The following is a 17,029-nucleotide window of genomic DNA, read 5'->3' on the forward strand; positions in this document are numbered from 1 at the left end:
ATTTACGCCGGTCGGTGTGTCGATATCTAGAGGCACAAATTTAAGAACATCAGCAAAAAAAAACAAATAAGGGGGAGGGTTAAGAGAACTTCTTTCACACCGAGGATTGTCGGGGCAGAGAATTCCCAAACGGAAAAGAAGTGGTGAAGGTAGATTCCTCAGTCGCTTCTAAAAGGGAACTGGATAAATATTGACAAAGAAAAATGAAAAGGGTGATGGGGCAAGGACATCCTGTCTCAGCAATGGCACAATGGCCTCAATTTATGCTGTAAAATGCTATGCTTCTATACTAAAAGCCCAGCAGCTGAATGTGACATGCTACAGATTTATTTTTCCCACAATTGACCAGTTCAAAATAATGAATACAAGACAAATGCCAAGAGATAGCTGTAATGTGACTTTATTTAAATGTCAACAAAGATATATATATATATATATATATTTCTTGTTAATGCCAATCACCATCAGACCAGTCTATCCCATAATATGGGTTTACAAACAAGTCATCATTAACTGGCACATGTGCAGCCTGCCGATAGTTCTTGTTAATGTGATACACATTTAACGTGCAAGGCCAGGTAACACCAAACCACTTTGACCCCTCCTGTCATCCCTGAATAGCACACCAAAAAACTCTGACTTACAAAATGGAAATCTTTCACGGTACAAAATAAAAATTCATTTTCAACATTGACTGAGAAACATTCTCACCTGTGTGTGTAGAATTTAAGCGCACGCAAGTTTCCAGTAAAGCAATCCTACAGGCTCCTACATTAATGCAATTGGTAACCCACAGTTTCGCAATATGGACTTGCAAATGCATTTCTCTTCTGGATAATTAGGTGACAAGGTTACTCACGTCCACCTTTGCAATCAGACATCCCCCTCTGCTGGCTGATTTAGGAATTGTATTCTACTTTCATGATAGGGCCCCACTTCCCATCCCAGCTCAGTGGTCCCTTAAGGACGGCATCAAGAAATTAACAAGATTATATCATTTGGTTAGCATTACTTTAAAAAAAAAATAAAGACAAAATGTTATTTACGCTCATTTACTTAATTCAACATTAATATTTTTTTCAAAGGGCCGTGTGAATGAAACAGAGCCACATTTTAATAGTTGGTAAAGTCTTGAAATGTCAATAGTTAAGGCCAACTACAACTCTGATTAAAGATGACCTGTTTCAAACATGCTCTTTTCTCGAGTGCCGCAGAGTTTGTGGTGTGCCGGTTGGCTCAGGAATGACATTTAACCTCAGCAGCCTGTGACTGTTGCGTCCTGACCTGACCGCTTAGTGATGTTCAGCTTATTCACGTCTTCTGCACAAGTTGGATGGATACCTACGGTGGATGCCAGCTGAGAGTATGTAGCATTGCATCTGAAAAAAAACCTCAAGATTAAATCCTGAATGAAATATTTATCTATATCCATCTCTCCATATCATAGAATCATAGAAATTTACAGCACAGAAGGAGGCCATTTCGGCCCATCGTATCTGCTTCGGCCGACCAAGAGCTATCCAGCCTAATCCCACGTTCCAGCACTGGGTTCGTAGCCTTATAGGTTATGGCACTTCAGGTGCACATCCAAGTACTTTTTAAAATGTGGTGAGGGTTTCTGCCTCTACCACCCTTTCAGGCAGTGAGTTCCAGACCCCCACCACCCTCTGCATGAAGAAATTTCCCCTCAAATCTCCTCTAAACCTCTACCAATTATTTTAAATCTCTGCCCCCTGGTTGTTGACCCCTTTGCTAAGGGAAATAGGGCCATCCTATCCACTCTATCCAGGTCCCTCATAATTTTATGCACCACAATAAAGTCTCCACTCAGTCTCCTCTGTTCCAAAGAAAATAAACCCCAGCCTATCCAATCTTTCCTCATCGCTAAAATTTTCCAGTCCAGACAACATCCAAGTAAATCTCCTCTGTACTCCCTCTAGTGCAATCACACCTTTCCTGTCATGTGGTGACCAGAACTGCACACAGTACTCTAGATGTGGCCTATCTATGGATATCTATCGATGTATATCTCTACCTACCTATCTATATTGATACAATTACATATAATTTACAACAAAGAAATAGGCCATTCTGTTCTACGCCAGTGTTTATGATCCACACAAGCCTCCTCCCACCTTGCTTCATCTCACCCTATCAACATATCTTATTTGTTTCTCACTCGTATATTTGTCCAGCTTCCCCTTAAATAAATCCATGCTATTCGCCTCAATCACTGTGGTAGCGAGTTCCACATTCTCATCACTTGCTGGATAAAGAAGTTTCCCCTGATTTATTCATTGGATTTATCTTGTATTTATGGCCCCTAGTTTTGGACTCGCCCACAAGTGGAAACATCTTTATATCTTCCCTCGTCCCCTCTGTTTTCCCTTTTCCGTTCCCGTTTGGTATCTACCAGTTTTCTCTTCTCGGATGCGTGCTCCTGTATGTGAGAAGTGCTACAGAAATTCAAGATGTTGTATAAAGCGTAACCTGGTAAATTGTCGCAAAAAGTTGCTCTGTCAGATTATATTTGAGGTTTGCATAGTCCTAAATCCCCCTATGGTTAAGCACTGAAGCTGAACTTAGTTGATTCCACAGGATCATTGCCGTGCAACAAAAGTACAAAAGCATTGGAGTCCACAGTTACAGAAAGGAATTAAAAATGTACACACAAGAGTGACATAACTCAGACAATGATTGGAACTGTAAGGAAAGCATCCCCTGTCTAATTCAAGAGTTTTGTTTTTAATGCATTATTGCATTCGGGAGTCTCACATTTGGAGCCAGAGCTCTACTTTCAACATAAAACAAGCTACATTCTACTATCTTACTTTATTCCCAGTGCAAATCCTTGAATAACCTCTCCAGCATTTGGTCCAATGAAATGAAGCCCAAGAATGCGCTGATCACCTTCACGCAAGCAGACCATCTTGATATAGCACTGGGTGGCATCCCGTTCAGCGACTGCAAACTCCAATGGCTTGTAATATGCATGATAAACCTAATCAGAGAAAGAGGTCAAAATAATAGGAAGGGGCAGTGAAACTATACAATGTCTACACATGCACTACGTAATATATACACGTATGTGTGTATCAATGTTCTGAGCCACGTGGGCTTGCAGCTGTCTGTTGATCCCAAGCAGCCCGGGACCACTTTTTCCAATGTGAAATTTCGCACAAAAGCAAGACTTTGAATGGGCCATGTAACCAGTTAAAGGGACCGTGTACCCAAATTTAAAATTAGGGGGTACATTGGTGTATGTGTGTATATATGTACGTTTGTATATTATATTTTTTATATACACGTTGTGTGTGAGATTAATGTATATATACACGCTCAGACTCGCACACACAGCGATTTCCCGTGGCGCTGTACACGAGGATTAAAGATTAAGTGTAATATCCAGGGAAAGCAGCATTAGAGAGCAGGGGATAATAGGATCCGGGTGTACAGACCTAATTCAGTTGCCATTTTAAAGTCATTTTTATAATTTCATTGTCAATCCTTATGTCCACATTTATAATGGGAACTGGTCGTGTGAAGTTGTCACGCTGCAATTACACCCTCCTGCCAGTGGAGCTGCTGCAGGGCCTCTGCTGGTGGGAGGGTGGAATTACAGCATGACGGTGGACAGAGGACTTTATAATGGAGAAAGCAGACAGGAAGTTCCTTTGGACATAATACGTTACCTGTCAATCTCCCATGGTAATGCAAACAAGGAGTCAAGACCAAGTGTAGTTCAAATGTAATTCAATCACCATTTTAAAACAATATATTTGGCCTTTATTTTTGGATTTCCGTTACAAATCCCTATGTATAATCGCAATTGTCTTTACATTACACCGTCCCACCAGTGGGGCTTTGAGAACTGAACTTCATAACTCTGTCCACTGTACTGTGGAAACTAGAAATGATTGGCCTTTAATCTGACATGACTGTGGAGGGGAACCAGCAATTTGGCAGGGTTGTGGCAGGTGAACTCAAGGTTGGGTCAACGGATGGTTGGCTCACTGGTCGACTCCTGGAGTCCATCAGGATAGGGGCAAGGCATGGGACAGACAGCATTGGTTGAGAAATCTCATGTATGGCAACACTGGTTTGTGATTTCCCAAGACATCTATGTAAACATTGGTGTTTTACAATTATTCCTGTGTCTGTCTGTCTGACATTGTCTCTCTCAACTGTGAGAAAATGTAAACATTCTAATTACTATCAACAGGGTACAGGCAGTAATTATAGCTTTCAAATTTGGACTTGTTTCCTTCTTAAATTATGATATCAAAATGAGGAAAGACGGTGTGTGTGCTTGTGTGTGGGTGTCCTGTGTGTGCCTGACAGATGCTCGGAATCAGAGTGTTTGTAATTTTTAATTGGCAATGTAACATGACCAGGTGAAATAATTAGAGGCAGGTTTGCTTTAAAATTCAGCTCGTTTATTTTTGAAAAATTGACTCAATTAAAATGAGGGTAAACACCTGGTTTGTCTGAGTTTAAAGCACTTTCTGAAGTTTATGGAACTTAAAACAGCTACAAAAGATGTGTATTCACTGGCCTGTCTTTTACTCGGATATATACAGTACTATTGGAAAAAAAACACATCAGTTCGGTTCAAAAAAAGAATCAGTGCAAAATTAACCCAAAAATTCAGGAAATTTGCCCTCTTATTTTGCAAAGCTTTTGAGCAAAACTGCTCGAACATTCCAATAGTACAACTGACTGAGTGGTACGAATGCATCTTCGGAAATTAGGTACACTGCACATGCTCAGATGACACAATGCAACTGCAGCTCAGTCACAGGTCTGGACCCCGCCTTTGGGAGAGGCTGAAGCCTTGAAGATGGTTTGCCGAAACCATCAATTTAGAACTACCATTGATTGCTACCTTTGCTTCTTATTACTAATCCAGTTAAATATTTTTGCTTTTATTCCCAGAACTTTAATTTTAGCCACAAGGCTTTTTCGAGCCACCTCATCAAATGCCCCATTACCATAACCCATCAGGCAAGATACATCCTCAAAGGTTTCATATACCCTTATTGGTTTAAAATTCTTGCCTTTACTCTTGTTAAATGTTAGTAGATATTATAAAGGAATCGACCTATGTTTACTTGGAAGTGTCTATACTATTTTTGATAGAGTGGATACAGGGAGAATGTTTCCACTTGTGGGGAAGAACATAACTAGGGGCCATCAATATAAGATAGTCACCAAGAAATCCAATAGGGAATTCAGAAGAAACTTCTTTACCCAGAGGGTAGTGAGAATGTGGAACTCACCACAAGGAGTGGTTGAGGCGAATAGTATCGATGCATTTAAGGGGGGGCTAGACAAGCATACGGGGGAGAAGGGAATAGAGGGTTATGCTGATAGATTTAGATGAGGAAATACAGGAGGCTCGTGCGGAAAATAAACGCCGGCATGGACTAGGTGGGCCAAATGGCCTGTTTCTGTGCTGTATATCCTATGTAATATACAGTTTCATATAATAATCCAATCATCATACCATTCAAAAAACAAAAACTGTTTCCCATCAATTTTTGCAACATTCTGTTTTATGTCAAAGTTGAACCTACATTTCTCTACAATTAACATTTTTTGAAGCGCATGACCCTGTGAATATCAGGCACAGATTTCTTTATAATCCTTTGTGTGAAGATCTGGTGAAGCAGATTACACTCAGGCAACTCCGCAGCAAAAAAGCTGTTGGGGTTAGTGGGCTCAAACTCATGTCCCACCATCTAGCTTTGAAACACAGTCAGGTTCCTATTTCATACACTTTGCCTTTCTACTGTATCACATAGGTGTCAGCTGTGACTCAGTGGGTAGCACTCTCACTTCTGAGTCAGAAGGCTGTGGGTTCAAGTCCCACTCCAGGGACTTGAGCACATAATCCAGGCTGACATTATAGTACTGAGGGAGTGCTGCACTGTCGGAGGTGCCGTCTTTCAGATGTGACGTTAAACTGAGGCCCCATCTGCCCTCTCAGGTGGATGTAAAAGATCCCACTATTTCGTGTCCTGGCCAATATTTGTCTGTCAACCAACATCACTAAAACAGATTACCTGGTCATTATCACATTGCTGTTTGTGGGAGCTTGCTGTGTGCAAATTGGCTGCTGTGATTCCTAAATTACAACTATGACTGCACTTCAAAAATACTTCACTGGCTGTAAAGTGCTTTGGGACGTCCTGAGGTCGTGAAAAGAGATTTCTTCCTGTGCAACCTAGATTTGACTCGAGGCCAGATGAAAGCCTCCTCTGATGGCTGCAAGGCTTTTCAGTGTAATGTATTTGGAAGGTCTCAGCTCCTAGTTGGCACATGTCCACAGCACTAAACTGCCCACAATTCCTCAGTCGCCCACAGTCTCACTCAGAGAAGCCACAAGAATGTCTGGCACATGAAACGGAAATATTGTGCTGGCACTGTGGAGGTGCTCCTCTGAGGCCGGGGCTTTGCCCTGCATTTAATCAGGTAAACCTCATATGCAAGTACTCAATGTTTACAGTCGGTGCAAAAGTGAAAGCATCCTATTTCGCAGCATTTACTACTTAGTGGGAAAAATTAAATTCCTTTCCTCCCCAACTTGAGTACAAAGCAAAGGGACTTACGGTAAACCTTTATAAACCATTGGTTAGGCCTCAGCTGAAGTATTATGTCCAACTCTGGCCACCGCACTTTAGGAAGGATGTCAAGGCCTTGGAGAGGGGGCGGAGGAGATTTACCGGAATGGTACCAGGAATGAGGGACTTCAGTTATGTGGAGAGACTGGAGAAGCTGGGGTTGTTCTCCTTAGAGCAGAGAAGCGAGTGATTTAATAGAGGTGTTCAAAATTATGAGGGGTTTTGATATAGACTGGCAGGTGGTGGGGGGGGCGGTCAGTAACCAGAGGACACAGAGTTAAGATATTTGGCAAAAGAACTGGGGAGGGGTGAAGAAAGGAGGAGAAAATGATTTTTTTAATGCTGTGTTATGATCTGGAATGTATTGCCTGAAAGGGCGGTGGAAGCAGATTCAATAGAAACTTTCAAAAGGGAACTGGATAAATACTTGATGGGGGAAAAATTGCAGGGCTACAGGGAAAGAGCAGGGGAGTGGGACTCTGGATAGCCCTTACAAACAGTAGGTATAGGCACGATGGGCTGAATGGCCTCCTTCTGTGCTGTATGATTTTAGAACTATTCAACAACTCATATTCACTTTAGACACAACAAACCATCACAAGACAGACGGGGGCTCTGGAAAGTTGGCATTAGATCCCCACCTGTGGAAGGTTTAATCTGAATTAGTAGATCCCGATATAAGAAAAGGTGTCCAACTTGGGAGTGTTTTTTGTTCCCACACTAAGTTTTCCCCAACCAAGGAGCAGACCTGATTCTCTCCGCTGCCTCGTTCAAGTTGTCGTTCTTTATGTGTGACAGGGAATGTCAGCAGACTACTCAACTGCAGATGAATCGCATCCAAGTTCCATTCTCTCCTCCCCCATGGTTCATAGACATTCAGTTCCAGCAGGGATCACTGGGTGTCAATCAGGACTTTATACAATTACCCGCTCCATCACCCAGTCACGCGGAGGCCAGCACCCAGGATCAGCACAAATTGGGGATTGATTCTGGCCTATATCATTGAATAAACTCACTGAACTAATAAGGGAGCAACTACAGTGCTATCAACACAGCTCAATTAAAGTGACTCAGCATGCAGTCTACTCCCAGTCACTGGAAATCATTTATTGTGCTAAAAAGGTTAAATTATTCAATAATTTGAATTAAGCGACAAAAATAACGCAGCAAAGTGGGAATTTAATTCTTTAAAAAAACTGGAATTATCAGTTACCTCGAATGACATAGGATGTACAGCACAGAAACAGGCCATTCGGCCTAACTGGTCGATGCCAGTGTTTATGCTCCACACGAGCCTCCTCTCATCCCTCTTCATCTCACCCCATCAACATAACCTTCTATTCTTTTCTTCCTCGTGTGTTTAACCAGCATCCCCTTAAATGCATCTATTGAGAATTAAGAGTAAGACTCGGTTCTGAAGAAGCCTGCATTACAAATATCCCAACATTGTAATGCAGTGTCGAAGCTGTCTCTCCTCGTGGGCCACTTAGATGCAAACTATGAAACTTTCTGGGTCATGTATCAAGCTGAAACAAATATTCCCACTAATTTGCATGCCTCAAGTTCCGAGTCGAACAGATCTTATCCTCTGGTGAGGCAATAGCCGCAGGAACAAATCTTTCCAAATCTCCAGGCCCATGAAACTCAAACAGGACAAACCAGTGAGCAAGAAGTCTCGACACAAGCGGAACCGAGTTGTGTGGGCTTTTTGGGCGGATTGCAAGGGCTCACGGGCCTTGGGGTCCACAGGCTGCAGCTTGGGTGGCTTTGCCATAATGCTAAGGGATCGATCATCCAAGAGAAATATACCGGAAAGAAAAGCAAATTTCTACATTTCTTACCTCTACGCTGTCCTCACCATGACGACCTATGGCCTCTTCCTCAGTCAGGCCGACACAGCCATACTCCAGTGGTGTGAAAACTGTTGTAGCAACCTAAATATATAAAGAACTGGATATAAACATCGTTACTCGATAAAAGCATTCATTCCCACTTCATTTTGTGTATTACATTTATAAATTCATCATCCCAAACCATTGGACCATTCTCTCAGGTGGATGCAAAAGATCCCGTGGCACTATTTCGAAGAAGAGCAGGGGATTTCTCCCCAGTGTCCTGGACAGTATTTATCCCTCAACCAACATCACGACAGGTTACCTGCTCATTTATCTCACTGCCGTTTGTGGGAGCTTGCTGTGCGCAAATTGGCTGCCACATTTCCTACATTACAACAGTGACTACACTCCAAAATTACTTAATTGGCTTTAAAGGGCGCCCTGATGTTGTAAAAGGTGCTGCATTAATGCACATCTTTGCTTTCCTTTCCAATTGAGAGTGTGCCAGCTGGCCTGGTCCCAGATATTGGGCAATGCCACTGTTGAACCAGCCGTCAGGTGGTGGGGAATAACTCGCCACAGAGCACGCACCCCACCAGCCAAAAAGGGAGCAGCACTAGTTAGAGAACCTCTGAGCTTCCATTAAATTGCAAAGTTAATCATAATTATAGCTTATATAAATTCTCTATTACACACGCACACATGCACAATTAAAACTCATTTCCTTCCTTTGATATATTGAAAGACAGTCAGACAGACATGCATTTATGCAGCGCCCGTCACGAGACGCTTTCCAGCCAATGAAGTACTTTTCTGAAGTGCAGTCACTGTTGCAAAGTAGGAAATGACTGAGAGTCAATCCTTTGTAAGCTGACTGCTGCAGAATTAACCGACAAGGTTTACTCACATTGTCATAGTCCATCAGCTCAGTCGATTTGCCAAAAAGCCGATGTGCCAGCAACTTCCCGGCTTTGATAGCTGTCGGCGTGAGTTCTGGTCGGCCCTGTGAAACAAAGGTAAATTGAGCAAAACCCGATTCATTAGCTCTCCATTTTGCGACGTTGCTATAAACCACAGGAGGGGGAGCACGAGGTATCCAAAAGATCAGCCGGCATGTTTTGTCGCTCTAGTCTATACAATCACTCTTACTTCAGCTGGGGAACCCATTACAGGCATCTGCCATTGCTGCCTTTAACAAGACGAAGGGACCTCTTTTTCCACAAGCTCAAAGACTGCATCTTCTTCTGGGACAGAGAATGGGTTTTCTGTGCCGATTGCAAAAGTTAAAGCTAAATACCTACAACTTTTTGCCTTAGGTGGTTGAGCTAGGCTGTACCTGTGCAGAAGGCACTGCCTCAGGATTGCAAGTCACAATAGCAGCAGCTACTGCACAATTTATGCATTGCATTTACAGTGTTGCAATTTCAACATTTGAACTGTGATAAGCAAAGCATCAAATGTCAAAACAATAAAATTATAGTCGAACAAAAGAACGCACACCCTGCAACCAATTTCCCCATTTCTCATACAAACAATAACATCTTGTATGCATATAGCACTTTTAATGTAGTAAAACGTCCCAAGGAGCTTCACAGGAGTATCATAAAGACAAAAAATGTGACACCAAGCCACACAAGGAGAAATTAGGGCAGGTGACCAACAGCTTGGTAAAGAGGTAGGTTTTAAGGAGCGCCTTAAAGGAGGAAAGAGGTGTAGAGAGGGGAGAGATTTAGGCAGGGAGTTCCAGAGCTTAGGGCCTAGGCAACAATGGCGGAGCGATTCTAATCAGGGATGCTCAAGAGGGCAGAATTAGAGGAATGCAGAGATCTCGGCGGGTTGTGAGGCTGGAGGAGATTACAGAGATAGGGAGGGGCGAGGCCATGGAGAGATTTGCAAACAAGGATTATAATTTTGAAATCGAGGCGTTGCTTAACCGGGAGCCAAGTAGGTCAGCGAGCACATGGGGGATGGGTGAGTGGGACTTGGTGCGAGTTAGGACACGTGCAGCTGAGTTTTGGATGACCTCAAGTTTACGTAGGGTAGAATGTGGGAGGCCGGCCAGTATAATAATAACGATAATGAAACATAAAGGTTATGTTTTGTAGGTAGCGATATCTGTATTATGTCCTACCTCTGCTATATCTCCAATTGCATAGATGTGGGAAGCAGTGGTTTCTTCATTGGCACCGACAATGACCTTCCCCGTTTTGTGATTAATCTGGACTCCAGCTTTGTCTAGACATAGGCTGTCTGTTTCTGGTGCTCGGCCTAGATGCAATTGGGAAGATTAAGTATGTAATTAGTAAAGGAGGATGTCACTTTGTCAGGTAGTGTGTAATGGTAGCATTTACAACATGCCTCATATATGAGCAAGTCTTGTGGTCAAGCATGTGACAATCACATTCAGATGTCACACTTCGTAATGGATGCAAAACAATCTTAAACACACAGAAAGGGAAGGCAGTAATTGACCTGGAACCAATGTTGCTGTTTATTTTTGGGGGGAGCGTGGCCCCTAATATGTCCTTACTATACAGTAAATATATGTCCTTACTATACAGTATAAATGCACACGAGACCCATACTTGAGAGAAGGTCACTGTGACCAGTAACCTTTATTAGCCAGCACTGAAGTGATGAAGGTGTGTGGAGCTTCCCCTTTTATACCTGAAAGTCCAGGTTAGGACTGTCTCCCACAAGTTCGCCCCTTGTGGTCAATGTTCTCAAGGCGTACAACTTAGGTCAGCTTATACATGGGTTACAATGATAGTTGAATACATGACATTACCTCCCCCCCAAAGTCTTATTGGGATCACAGGTTAAGTCTCTCTGGTGGTTTACGCTCCCTTGTAGAGCACCTGAGTTGGGGCTCTGGTTGTTGGGCGCTGGCCTAGTGTCTGCTGTTTGCGGTGCCTCAGGCCTATCCGGACTGCCCAGTGACTGGGCTCTCCTCCACTTGGTTCCGGTGTTCGGTCACCTGTGATGGAGTGAACGCTACATCGTGTTCTTCCTCTGCTTCTTCTATGGGAGTGCTGAACCTCCTTTTTGTTTGATCCACGTGTTTGCAGCAGATTTGTCCATTGATAAGTTTAACTACCAAAACCCTATTCCCCTCTTTGGCAATCACAGTGCCTGCGAGCCATTTGAGCTCCACAGCGTAGTTGAGGACAAAGATAGAGTCATTGACATCAATACATCGCGCCCTCGCAATCCCGTCATGGTAGTCACATTGTGACTGGCGCCTGTACTCAACAATTTCTTTCATGTTGGGGTGTATAAGGGATAACCTGGTTTTGAGCGTCCTTTTCATTAGCAGCTCTGCGGGTGGGACCCCTGTGAGCGAGTGTGGTCGGGATCTATTGGCCAACAAGAGGCGTGATAAGCGGCTTTGTAGGGAACCCCCTTGGATTCTGAGCATCCCCAGTTTGATTATCTGCACTGCTCGTTCTACCTGGCCGTTTGAAGCCGCTTGAACGGTGCCGTTCTGACGTGGTTGATACCATTTCCTGCCATGAAGTCCTGGAATTCAATGCTTGTAAAGCACGGGCCATTGTCTCTGACCAAGATGACAAGTAGACCATGGGCGGCGAACATTGCCCGTAGACTTTCTACCGTGGCAGAGGATGTGCTTGAATTGAGAATGTCACACTCGATCCATTTGGAGTAGGCGTCTACTACAACCAAAAACATTTTTCCCATGAAAGGACCTGCGTAGTCCACATGGATGCGTGACCATGGCTTGGCGGGCCAGGAGCTAAGGGGGGCTTCCCCGGGCGCATTGCCCAGCTGGGCACACGTGCTGCACCTGCAAACACAAAGTTCCAGGTCTGCATCTATCCCTGGCCACCAAATGTGTTACCTGGCAATTGCCTTCATCGTGATAATGCCTGGGTGCTCATTGTGGAGTTCTCTGATGAACATCTCTCTACCCATCTGGGGGACGACTACTCGGTTTCCCCATAGTAGGCAATCGGCCTGAATCGAGAGTTCATCCTTGCGCCTGTGAAATGGTTTGAATTCCTCAGGGCATGCCCCGTACGTGGCTGCCCAGTCCCCATTCAGGACACATTTCTTGACTAAAGACAGTAGCGGGTCTCTATTTGTCCAGACTTTGATCTGACGGGTGAGCCTTCGCTTTCAAAAGCTTCAACAGCCATGACCATCTTAGCAGCATGCTCGGTTGCCCCCTCGGTGGTGGCTAGTGGGAGCCTGCTGAGTGCATCGGCGCAGTTTTCAGTGCCCGGTCTGTGCCGAATTGTATAGTCATAGACGGCTAACGTGAGTGCCCACCTCTGTACGCGGGCCGACGCATTTGCATTTATGGCCTTGTTGTCGGCCAAAAGGGACGTTAGGGGTTTGTGATCTGTCTCCAGCTCAAATTTCCTGACAAACAGGTACTGGTGCATTTTCTTTTACAGCATATACAGCATGCAAGCACTTCCTTTTCTACCATCCCGTAGCCCTTTTCTGCCTGGGACAGACTTCTGGAAGCATAAGCTACCGGCTGTAACTGACCCTTGGCATTAACATGCTGCAACACACACCCGACCCCATAGGACGACGCATCACATGTTAAAACAAGTTTCTTACATGGGTTATATAGCGTTAACAGATTGTTGGAGCATAACAAATTTCGCGCTCAATCAAAAGCCCTTTCCTGGCTGTCCCCCCAGACCCATTTGCGACCTTTGAGTAGGAGCACGTGTAGCGGCTCTAACAGCATGCCCCATTTGGGAAGAAAGTTACCAAAATAGTTCAGGAGCCCCAGGAACGAACGCAGCTCTGTCGTGTTACGTGGTCTGGATGCTCTCTGGATCGCTTCTGTTTTGGACGCTGTAGGTCTGATCCCGTCTGCTGCTACCCTCATCCCCAGGAATTCTACCTCTGGAGTTAGGAAGACACACTTCGCCTTTTTCAGTCGCAGACCTACCCGGTCCAGTCTGCGTAGCACCTCCTTCAGGTTGCGGAGGTGTTCTTCAGTATCACAACCCGTGATGAGGTTGTCATCTTGAAAAACCAATGACCTTGGAATCGACTTGAGGCGACTTTCCATATTTCATTGAAAGATCGTGGCGGCCGAGCGAATCCCAAACAGACATCTGTTGTACTCAAACAACCCCTTGTGTGTCGTGATGCTGGTCAGCTTCAACTCACTCGCCAGCTCCTGGGTCATGTAAGCTGAGGTCAGGTCTAATTTTGAAAAAAGGTTGCCACCGGATAGCGTCGCAAAGAGGTCCTCCGCTCTCGGTAGCGGGTACTGGTCTTGGAGTGACACCCGATTGATGGTGGCCTTGTAATCACCACAAAAGGAAGGAGAGAAAACAGGGAATTATACACGAGTCAGCCTGACATCGGTAGTGGGTAAAATGATGGAATTAATTATTAAAGATGTCATAGCAGCGCATTTGGAAAGAGGTGGCATGATAGGTCCAAATCAGCATGGATTTGTGAAAGATGCTTGACAAATCATCTGGAATTTTGTGAGGATGTTTCCAGTAGAGTGGGCAAGGGAGAATCAGTTGATGTAGTGTTTTTGGACTTTCAGAAGGCTCTCGACAAGGTCCCACACAAGAGATTAATGTGCAAAGTTAAAGCACATGGGATTGGGGTAGTGTGCTGACGTGGATTGAGAACTGGTTGGCAGACAGGAAGCAAAGTGTAGGAGTAAATAGGTACTTTTCAGAATGGCAGGCAATGACTAGTGGGGTACCACAAGGTTCTATGCTGGGGCCCCAGCTGTTTACATTGTACATTAATGATTTAGACGAGGGGATTAAATGGAGTATCTCCAAATTTGCGGATGACACTAAGTTGGGTGGCAGTGTGAGCTGCGAGGAGGATGCTATGAGGCTACAAAGTGACTTGGATATATTAGGTGAGTGGGCAAATGCATGGCAGATGAAGTATAATGTGGATAAATGTGAGGTTATCCACTTTGGTGGTAAAAACAGAGAGACAGACTATTATCTGAATGGCGACAGATTAGGAAAAGGGGAGGTGCAACGAGGCCTGGGTGTCATGGTACATCAGTCATTGAAGGTTGGCATGCAGGTACAGCAGGCGGTTAAGAAAGCAAATGGCATGTTGGCCTTCATAGCGAGGGGATTTGAGTACAGGGGCAGGGAGGTGTTACTACAGTTGTACAGGGCCTTGGTGAGGCCACACCTGGAATATTGTGTAAAGTTTTGGTCTCCTAACTTGAGGAAGGACATTCTTGCTATTGAGAGGGTGCAGCGAAGGTTCACCAGACTGATTCCCGTGATGGCGGGACTGACATATCAAGAAAAACTGGATCAACTGGGCTTATATTCACTGGAGTTCAGAAGAATGAGAGGGGATCTCATAGCGATGTTTAAAACTCTGACGGGTTTAGACAGGTTAGATGCAAGAAGAATGTTCTCAATGTTGGGGAAGTCCAGAACAAGGGGTCACAGTCTAAGGATAAGGGGTAAGCCATTTAGGACCGAGATGAGGAGAAACTTCTTCACCCAGAGAGTGGTGAACCTGTGGAATTCTCTGCCACAGAAAGTTGTTGAGGCCAATTCACTAAATATATTCAAAAAGGAATTAGATGTGGTCTTTACTACTAGGGGGATCAAGGGGTATGGCGAGAAAGCAGGAATGGGGTACTGAAGTTGCATGTTCAGTCATGAACTCATTGAATGGCTGTGCAGGCTCAAAGGGCCGAATAGCCTACTCCTGCACCTATGTTTCTCTGTTTCTATATCCTGACCGACCCATCCGCCTTGAGCACCGGCACAATCGGACTCGCCAAGTCACCGAATTCGACTGGCGAGATGATGCCTTCCCTCAGCAGGCGGTCCAATTCGCCTTCTATCTTTTCCCGCATCACGTACGGCACCGCTCTGGCCTTGTGGTGTACTGGCCTGACGTCTGTGTTTATGTGAATCACTACCTTGGTCCCCATGAAAGTGCCAATGCCGGTTTGAAATAGTGAGTCAAATTTGTCCAGGACCTGTGAGCATGATATTCGCTCCACAGAAGAAATTGCATTGACATCGCCCCATTTCCAGTTCACGACAGCAAGCCAACTCCTCCCAACAGTGCGTGACCGTCCCCCGGGACAATCCAGAGTGGCAACCTGTTCTCCGAATCTTTGTGGGTCACGAATATCGTGGGGCTGCCTAGCACCGGAATGATCTCCTTTGTATATGTCCGTAGCGGTGCTTCAATTGGCAATAATTTTGGCCTCCTGGCCTTGGACACCCACAACTTGTCGAACTGTTTGATACTCATCAGGGACTGGCTGGCCCCCGTGTCTAGCTCCATTGATACTGGGATGCCAGTGAGGAGCACTTTCATCATTATCGGTGGCGTCCTGGTATATAAACTGTATATGTGCTCCACATGAACTCGCTGAACTTCAGCTTCCAGCGATTTCCCCTAGTGTCCATTTGGCCTCGTAGGGCTTACATCGGGCCGTCCTCCTTGTACATCAACCTGGCTGCAGGCTTCCTGCACATACGCGCCAAGTGACCGCTGACGTTGCAGTTTCTGCAGGTATATTGCTGATACCTGCAAGCTCTGGCTGTGTGTTTGCCTCCATACCTCCAACATGAGCCGTTGTTGGAAGCAAAAGGTCCATTACCAGTCGATCGTCTCTGACTATCTCTGTAACTGTCCTTAAGCACACCATTGACAGGTGTTGATGGCCCCATTACCGGCCTTATTGTCCCTTGCGATGGCATGAATCGCCATTCAGCTAGCCACTGTCTCTGTTGAATTCCCCCTTTGGGTTCGACTACATGCTCAGGCATGTCTGATTGCCCTTGTCTGTTTGGAGAACTTTGTGCCGCGTCAACAATGTTGACTCCCTGTCCATTTGCTGCATTTAAACCAAGATTTTTGTCAAACATCATTCTAGTCTCTTCCGCCTCAGATAAATGTCTGGGCCATCAAAGCCACCGTTTCCAGGGTCAAGTCTTTGGTCTCAATCAGTTTCCTGAAAACCCCAGCGTGCCCGATGCCCTCAATAAAAAAGTCTCGTAGAATCTTCGCTCTGCATGTATCTGGGAACTTACCAAGGCTCGCCAGTCGCCGGAGATCTGCCACGAAGTCTGGAACGCTTTGTCCTTCTCGCCGCCGGTGCATGTAAAACCGGTGTCTCGCCATGTGCATGCTGCTCGCCGGTTTAAGGTGTTCCCCGATCAACTTATTGAGCTCTTCAAAAGTCTTGTCTGTCGGCTTCTCTGGCGCTAGAAGGTCCTTCATCAGGGAGTACGTCCCGGATCCACAAACCGTCAGGAGATGAGCCCTGCGTTTGTCGGCCGAACCCTGTCCCAGCCATTCCTTAGTGACAAAACTTTGCTGTAGTCTCTCAATAAAATCGTCCCAACCATCACCAATACAGTACCTCTTGTCTGTGCTGCTAGTGGCCATGCTCGTGTGGTTTAAATCACAGTTTCTCATCGCCAATATGTCCTTACTATACAGTACAAATGCACACGAGGCCCATACTTGAGAGGAGGTCACTCTGTGACCAGTTACCTTTATTAGCCAGCACTGAAGTGATGAAGATGGGTGGAGCTTCCCCTTTTATACCTGAAAGTC

At 45.0% G+C, this 17,029-nt stretch overlaps 1 protein-coding gene across 2 annotated transcripts in view; it reads right to left on the reverse strand.

Annotated features, from left to right (window-relative positions):
• Positions 1-384: 384 nt before the first annotated feature.
• Positions 385-17,029, reverse strand: part of txnrd2.2 (thioredoxin reductase 2, tandem duplicate 2) — a 106,926-nt gene continuing 90,281 nt past the window's right edge. For both annotated transcript variants that reach the window (XM_070888062.1, XM_070888061.1), the window contains 5 exons: positions 10,590-10,726; positions 9,366-9,461; positions 8,465-8,557; positions 2,832-3,001; positions 385-1,379 (listed from right to left, as the gene is read on the reverse strand). In XM_070888062.1, coding sequence (XP_070744163.1) covers positions 1,256-1,379; positions 2,832-3,001; positions 8,465-8,557; positions 9,366-9,461; positions 10,590-10,726 — 620 coding nt within the window. In that variant the 3' untranslated portion in view covers positions 385-1,255. The remainder of the gene's footprint in view (positions 1,380-2,831; positions 3,002-8,464; positions 8,558-9,365; positions 9,462-10,589; positions 10,727-17,029) is intronic.

The sequence above is a fragment of the Pristiophorus japonicus genome, chromosome 8, assembly GCF_044704955.1.
Source record: "Pristiophorus japonicus isolate sPriJap1 chromosome 8, sPriJap1.hap1, whole genome shotgun sequence".
NCBI classification, from domain to species: domain Eukaryota; kingdom Metazoa; phylum Chordata; class Chondrichthyes; family Pristiophoridae; genus Pristiophorus; species Pristiophorus japonicus.